Source organism: Enoplosus armatus, chromosome 1, assembly GCF_043641665.1.
Source record: "Enoplosus armatus isolate fEnoArm2 chromosome 1, fEnoArm2.hap1, whole genome shotgun sequence".
NCBI classification, from domain to species: Eukaryota; Metazoa; Chordata; class Actinopteri; order Centrarchiformes; family Enoplosidae; genus Enoplosus; species Enoplosus armatus.
The window spans coordinates 18,665,239-18,672,783 of record NC_092180.1 but is presented as its reverse complement, the minus strand read 5'-3'; the positions used below and the strand labels follow the sequence as shown (position 1 = coordinate 18,672,783).

At 39.8% G+C, this 7,545-nt stretch overlaps 1 protein-coding gene across 1 annotated transcript; it reads left to right on the top strand.

The window, feature by feature from the left end:
* The first annotated feature begins 5,154 nt into the window (after positions 1 to 5,154).
* eva1a (eva-1 homolog A (C. elegans)) lies at positions 5,155 to 7,111 on the top strand. Its single transcript, XM_070910469.1, has 4 exons — positions 5,155 to 5,203; positions 5,431 to 5,589; positions 5,665 to 5,787; positions 6,999 to 7,111. The coding sequence occupies exons 1-4, from the start codon at positions 5,158 to 5,160 to the stop codon at positions 7,109 to 7,111; spliced, it is 441 nt and encodes a 146-aa protein (XP_070766570.1). The 5' UTR covers positions 5,155 to 5,157.
* Positions 7,112 to 7,545: the final 434 nt, after the last annotated feature.

Sequence of the window (7,545 nt, the reverse complement as noted above, 5' to 3'; positions counted from 1 at the left end):
CTGGCAACGACAATTTGTTGTTATACTGGGAGTTATGGGCTGGGGTATTTCTTGTCCATGACAGTTGCTAGGTTACCAGGGGAGACTCCTGGAAGTTACTTCTCCTAGCAAAGAAATAGTTGGGCACATAACCCCATTAAACCAGCAAATAGTTGTCTTTACACTTCAGTTCTTGTACAGATTGAACAAATGAGATAAATAATGTGTTAATTAGTGAGCTTTAGACAGAGCCAGGCTAGCTGTTCCCCCCTGTTTACAGTCTTTATGCTAAGCTAAGTTAAGCGGCTGCAAGTTGTAGCTGGCAGACATGAAAGTGGTATCTGTCTTCTCATCTAATAAACGTATTGCAAATATTCTTTGGTAAACAATCACATATAGATAGATAGATAGATAGATAGATAAACAGTGTGTAGTCATGTCATCAGTGTAAACAGCTCCTGTTGTCTAGACTGTTGGACAGAGTGTGACAGGCTGTAATGAGCTGGCTGCAGGCCAAGTGTCTCATACTAATGTCATTACGTAACTGTGATGTTCAGCTGCCTGATAGTAAATTAAGGCAGGATTTTTCACTACATTTACCTGTCGTGACACTGATGAAAATCTTCTCCGCTCAGACTTGTTCGTAAATGTTGTATAGATGCAGTCACTTCATGACACAAAAGGATCAAAGTTTTTATTAATGTAATTATAAATAAAAAGCTTGTTGTTAATACACTAAACTATGAATTATTGTGATGCTGAGAAGACATGCTTTTTGTTGTAACAAATAGTAACCCAAATTGTGAAATCCAAAAGACAGAAAGAGAGAGTAAGCGGGAGAACGGGAGAGAGAAGGGCAGCCACATCCTGCAGCATTTACACACAACATCACAAAATGACCCTGACAGTCAGTGGATTTAGAATCGCTTGGAGGTTGTGTTGTGTTTGGTTGTGTTATGTTGCACGGCAATGTCATGCGATCTGTTGTCGTGTTGTTTCCTCTTGCACTTGCTGTGTTGACGCGTCGCTTTTTGACTGTTTTGTTAGTTTTGTAAAATAATTACAGGCCCGAGGTGTGCTTTAATGCTAACAAATATTTTACTGGGCTCATGAAATGTGACAGGCGAAATGCAGATTTGTTCTTCAGTGTGATGCCAGGTTTTACTAACAGGTCAGGAGTACTGCGCCTTCTGTTTCAGCTTTTACAGCAGAAAACATCCTCAAAAAGTAGGCCAGTTTGATCTTCTCTGAGAGCTTCATCCATTATCTTTTCAAGTTGAAAGTTCTGCCATGTCCTTACAGCTTCACAGCATGAGACTCCTGCACAGATTTGGACATAAAAGTTTTAGTTTTTAAAGATTGTGTTTTCATGGTACAAAACATTTACAGTTGTTTGTCGTGAAGTCTGGCCCGTCTTCATGAAGTAATTAGGCCTGTTTGCAATCATTAATAAAAGGTTTAATGGGGAAAAAGCTCATAAGCAGTCAGTGAGAACACATTCACATGTAATGAAATGTGTTTACAGTTGTCAGCTGGGGAAATCACAACATGTTCATGAAATTAAAAAACGCTCTACAAACAGAAAACAGAAAATCAATGTCTGTGTGCTTTTAAGCCTCGTGCACAACGTGATTGTTCTTTCATAACAGGATCAACACTCTCATCTACAGAGCTTCATTTTATTTGGAAGAAGAGATTCAAAAGTTTTGGATGAGAAACAAAACATTAGTGAAGAATGTCAGTAATACAAGTCTTGCCGAGGGGCTTCACAAATTTTCTGGGCAATTACAGAGTCGCGCTTCAAGCACAGCTCACAGATTTAAAATGTCACTCATGTGTGCAGATATTGCTTAACTCGAGTGTTACCATTCTGCAGATAAAGAGAATGAAAGTAATTTAGGACACAGATTTTCATTTGTCTTTGAAAATGCTTAACAGGGATTGTAAATGTTTGCAGGATTTGAGTGTTGGTGAACCCAATAAGTGATGATAATATAAACACTCTTGCTCTGCCAGCTCTTATCGTACGCTCTTACACAAGACTGTAACTACAGTGAGTGATAGCTGCTCATTTGAACTATCCACTCGAAGAGGAGGGAGCTTTTAATTGCTGGACTCGCTGATGTAGACAGGTTTATTTCTGGAGCCGTATAACTCGGTCAGTCAAACCACATTATGCATCCACATGCATGACACGCCTCAGGGGTTCAAAATATTACAATACTTTATGTTAGTATTTTCATACGTTTAGTTTGTGTTTTCTCACTTTTGAGACAACGTACTGCGCTTTAAGTCACTTGCTATTGTTGTTAATTTCTTCTTCATTCCCCAGATGTAGGCGATGATTCGATGATGGAAGGAAACTCCGCTGATACTGACCTTTATGATTAGTATCAAATAATACACATCACTATCACTCAACATAGTGTGTGTAAACCTGAGGGCAAGGTGCATCAAACAATCTGTGATTTACGTGAGTGGTTCACAACCTTTTTGGCTTGCCTTTTAAACAAAGCAAAGTCAACTTCTGACACTTAATCAAATTTTCTATAAGATGTGAGAAGCTCAAGCCAAGACAGATTGTTTAATTTAAATATTCTTTAGAGGTATGAAGAAGTAAAAATAGAAATGTCAGAGTTTTAAGTCGCAGAAATATGCTTTTACTTTTTTCCTAACTTGTTAATCATCTTATGACCCCTCAGATTTATTGTGCAGAGGGGTCCTGAACCACTCATTCAGATGTTTTTGTTACCATCACTTATAAGATAACAGCTGACCATCGAGCCAAACCCCTCAAAACATGATGCATTTGAAATATTTAAACTCCTCTAAGTTGGAGCATAAAGAAACACTCAGGGAAGCGTTCCATCTTGTTTCCCTCCTAGTCCTCTTCTCCTTTCAGAGGATGAAAGCTCTTCCTGGATCCTCTCCAGGACTTCAGGCCTGTTAGGTTCTTTATTAATCTATTTATTAAAGATACTGTACATATAGTATCAGAGCCATCAATAAGTAACACGCACACACACTGAAGGTATAATCCTGAGTGTGTATGGGGGACTTCCAGTCTGGGTGTGGGGCTACATGTCTAGACACAATGCTGTATAGAGCTATTTGTCTCTGTCTCTACTCTACATTTAACCTGGGTGTTGCAATGATGGTGTGGTATGTGGCGCTGGTTGATACTTTATACCCTGAAACAGGCACATAACACATCCAGACTCACAGCAAATGTTTGTCCATTAAGTCCATGTCTCATTTTCAGCTCAACACGGCTAAATGAGAACCCTTTTCATACAAATCACTCATGAGCCAAAGACCTACAAGTCTTACAATGTTCATGTAGTATGGATGTGATATAGCTCTTGTCTCATTTGTGGTCTGATAGACAGTAAATTTAACAAATTCAGGTTAAAAACAACAACGTATTTGGTCTTTGAAAACAGAAGTTTGCATCCTTAAACAGTGTTGCTTTGTCATAATCTCCACTAAGATATTTGTCTAGGTGTAAGACTTTGCTTAGTCCACTCCAGGTCCTTGACACCAGCTTGTCTGTGACAATAACATCACATCTGTAATGTGCCCGTGTGTGTGTGTGTGTGTGTGTATCCACCAGCAAGGTCAGCTTCATCTTGATCTGAGTGATGCTATTTACTACCTACAGAGTAATTTGGCCGATGGCTGTTTGTTGCCACCTAGTGGTTCAGTCAGAGTCTCCAGAGACAGACTGGCGATGACCAACTGCTTCACCTTTACTTCATCCACAGTCGTTTCTACCAATCAAAGAGTGAAGACATTTGGTTACATCCTGTAGGACCATGTGCTCTTCTCTTTCTGTGTGTCACTGGTAGACCTACTTATAATGTAGAGTCTGGCTTTCCTATAAATCCTTCATGTTATACAAGAACTACAAAGTGCTTAACAAGTGTGTGTCACTGGAGGAAAAGAGTCTACGACTATAAAGTTTTCAAATCTTATGTAAATTGTTCAAGAAATTATACAATGTGAACATTTCTTGCACAGTGTGTGTGTGTGTGTGTGTGTGTGTGCGTGTGTAGTCCAGAGGAGGTGTCTAGGCATGATAGATACACTAATGAATTCTGCTTAGCAAGAAGAAGTCTGTCTTGTGTCAGACATCTATCTTTATCTTCTTAATTCTATTCTGTGTGAAAAGTACTTTACAGCTCATTTTGCAATCTTGTTTTGTCCCCTCCATTTTCATTTCCCTGTATTTCCAGGCACCCTCCACGAGTTGATCTTTTTAACTTGGTGTTATTTTCCTCTTGTGTTGTGTTGTGTGTTTATCATAGTATTTGTTGTATTGATGCAGCAAAACCTTTGAATGTATCCTGCATGAGTTCATCAAAGTATGTGTGTGGGTATGTACATACTTTGCTGTATTACTGTGTGTGTGATCTTAAATTTAAACGAGGGGGTAAAAGTGAGAAGCGATGTATAGATTAAGGGGTGAGATGTCAAAGTTTTCAAAGTACTCTATAATTAACTCAGCTTGTCTCCATACAAGACATGATTCAGCTGTGGATAAATAGAAATGATTGGTGATACATTTTCTACAAGAGTATATTTCTTAAAGCACACTTCAGTATTGCAACACAGCGTCTGTATCATTTTTAAACCTCTAGAGAGTTTTTATATTATACTATGTGATTTTTCAGTCAAAGAATCTAGAAATTAACACTAAGTGTGGTCATAGGTACAAACCTGACGGTACACAAAGGTGCTGATTATAATGACGGATAAGTTGCCATAACTCGCTGTTAGTGCAGATCATTGTGTTTTTATGGTATCATGGTGTTCATTTTCATGTTTTGGGTGGGAATCCACAGGTAGAAGAGGACTGAGACTCATGATTTTAGATTCTCTGCATTATTAATTTCTCTTAAGGATGATTTTGAATGAAAACTGTCACTTCCTCATTCTCCCTCTCTCCCTTAACTTTTACCTTCCTCACCTTTTCTCTTTCTCTCTTCTTGTTTCTAACCCACTGTCACTTACTTCTGTCCTCTCCTCCGCCCCTCAAACCTACAATCCAAGGGAGTGATGAAGTATGAACTCCACTGACCTCTGCAGGAGATTATAACAAGCTCAACTCACTGTGAAACCATGAGCGCTCCAGCGACAGGAAGCCCAAATATGGAGGTGAAGGTGGTCTCCCAGGAGATGGCATTGCTTAGCAACATACTGGCAGCTTACACCTTCATTGCAGGTAGGTGTGACTGTGTTTGATCACACTGTAGTCATCATTATACTCATGTTGAGCTATGAGATCAAGGAGGTAAAGGTCATTCTGGGGACCCCATGGATTTCCTAAAGGACCCATTTGGGGCCCTGGACCTCAGTTTATGACTCTCGTATGGATCCCTGTTAAGTACATTTCTCAGTTTAGCTAACACTTGCTCTCTGTTTCTTATCTTCATCCTCTCTTTCTCTCAGACCAACCCGAGAGGACAGCCTTGGTGTTTCTGGGCGGTGTCTGCGTAGGCCTTCTTGTCACACTCTGCGCCATCGTCTTCCAGATACACTGTCGAGCAGACTGTCACTATGGCAACAACAAACACACTCACCATCGCCACAGGAACAGGCATCATCACCGTCGCCATCACAGCTGCCCCCATCATCAGCCCATTGACAGTAATCCAGACAACACTGCTGTTGTTGCCTCTGGAGGGCCCGGCCCCGCTGGCGACAGCGAATCAGAGGACTGGGATGACACGTCTGACCTGTCAGCACGGAGACGCAGACGCTTTGAGAGAGCTCTGCTGCATGCCACCATGTTCACATCAGCTGAAGGTATCTCTCACACAGACACACACACACACATATGAAGAGTCAGGACTCATATCAAGAACATGATGCATATTAGCAGCAAACATTAAAGCAGCAGGTAGCACAGGAGCTAAATTACAACAATTTAGGTCTAAACTCAACAACAAGGTCTATTTATTCCAGAAACAAGACCCCCAGTTAATCTGGATAATCCACACACTTTACGGCCAACTGTTTTCTACTGAACACAGGAAAAAGTGAAAACTTTCTAAAATCTTTTTTTTGTGAGTCACAGTTGTGCAAAATGTTTGGTAGCAGAAAATTACTCACTTTAATAAATGCACTCACTGAACGACAAATGCAGTGATGGAAAATAACTAAGTACATTTACTCAGTTACTGTATGTACATGCTACTTCTACTTCTTCGCATTTTTGAGGCAAATATTCTACTTTTTACTCCACTGCATTTATCTGACAGGTATAGTTTCTAGTTATTTTGACCATCAAGGTTTTACATACAACACATAAGATCATCTAAAGCTATGAAATATGATGAATTGAGCTGAAATGTTTATTAACTACCCAACTGTTTAAAGTAGGATAGCTAAACATAATGCATCAGTAATAATAATCTAATAATACAACACTCTGGCAGGGACCATGGAGCATTTTTATCATGCGGCATTGCTACTTTTACATAGATACAATATCTTAATGCTTCTTCCACCACTGGCCAATTACAAATGTACTGTTTGGGCTGCACATATTTTAGAGATAGTTGATTATGTGATATTGTAGTGATGAAAACAGTAGACACACCGAGCCGAACATTGCAGACCAGTTATAACTACGATACGCGTGTAAAAAAATATATAATGTATATATATATATATTGTATTATAAACCTTATTTAAAAGCTGAAATAGACTCATTGGGAGAGACAGTTTTAAAGAAAGAGTATTTGGACTTTCCAGGTTTTGGAGTTAACCTGGAGCCTGATAATGTGTCAGTACAGCTTTATACACACTCACCCACACTGTTTATCTCTGTGAGCACTACTGTCAGACACACACACACACACACACACACACACACACACACACACCCTCATACTTTAAAATAGAAAGTCTTCTCAATAGTGATGTGAAATTTGATGGTTATGTGAATGGACAGTGTGCGAGTGTGCTTTAACCCTGTTTTGTGCTTGTGTGTGTGTGTGTGTGTGTGTCATCAGAGCTGGACCGGGCCCAGCGGCTAGAAGAGCGGGAAAGGATTCTCCGAGAGATCTGGATGAACGGACAACCAGACATCAGTACGGTCACTCAAAGCCTCAACAGATATTACTGACACATAATCGAACAGACAGATAGTCAGAAGGACATGAAGATAGACGTGCAAAGAAATAAGAGATAAAAGGTGAATAAAAAGGTAAACAAATCAAATTTAAAAAAAGAAACACTGGATGAAATGAACATAAAGCATCAGCTTGGGAGCGCTGTCTGCACTGCACCAAAGAGACTCTACCAGATCAAACTGACAGTACTGCTTGGAGTGCTCCCCTTCACCGTGTAAACAACAAGGAAAACATATGAGCCGTGATGGCTCAGTCCTCCAATACAGGATGACACTGAAGTGTTTGGAAGAAGAACGTCCTCGTGCCAACAAGTAAAGACACAACGGACCTACAGAGCACAAACTGCGATATGTAACTGCTGGCGTAAAGTTGCTGAAAACTCTACAAGGGATTTTATAACTTTTCAAATCTTTTACAGGTGCTTTTA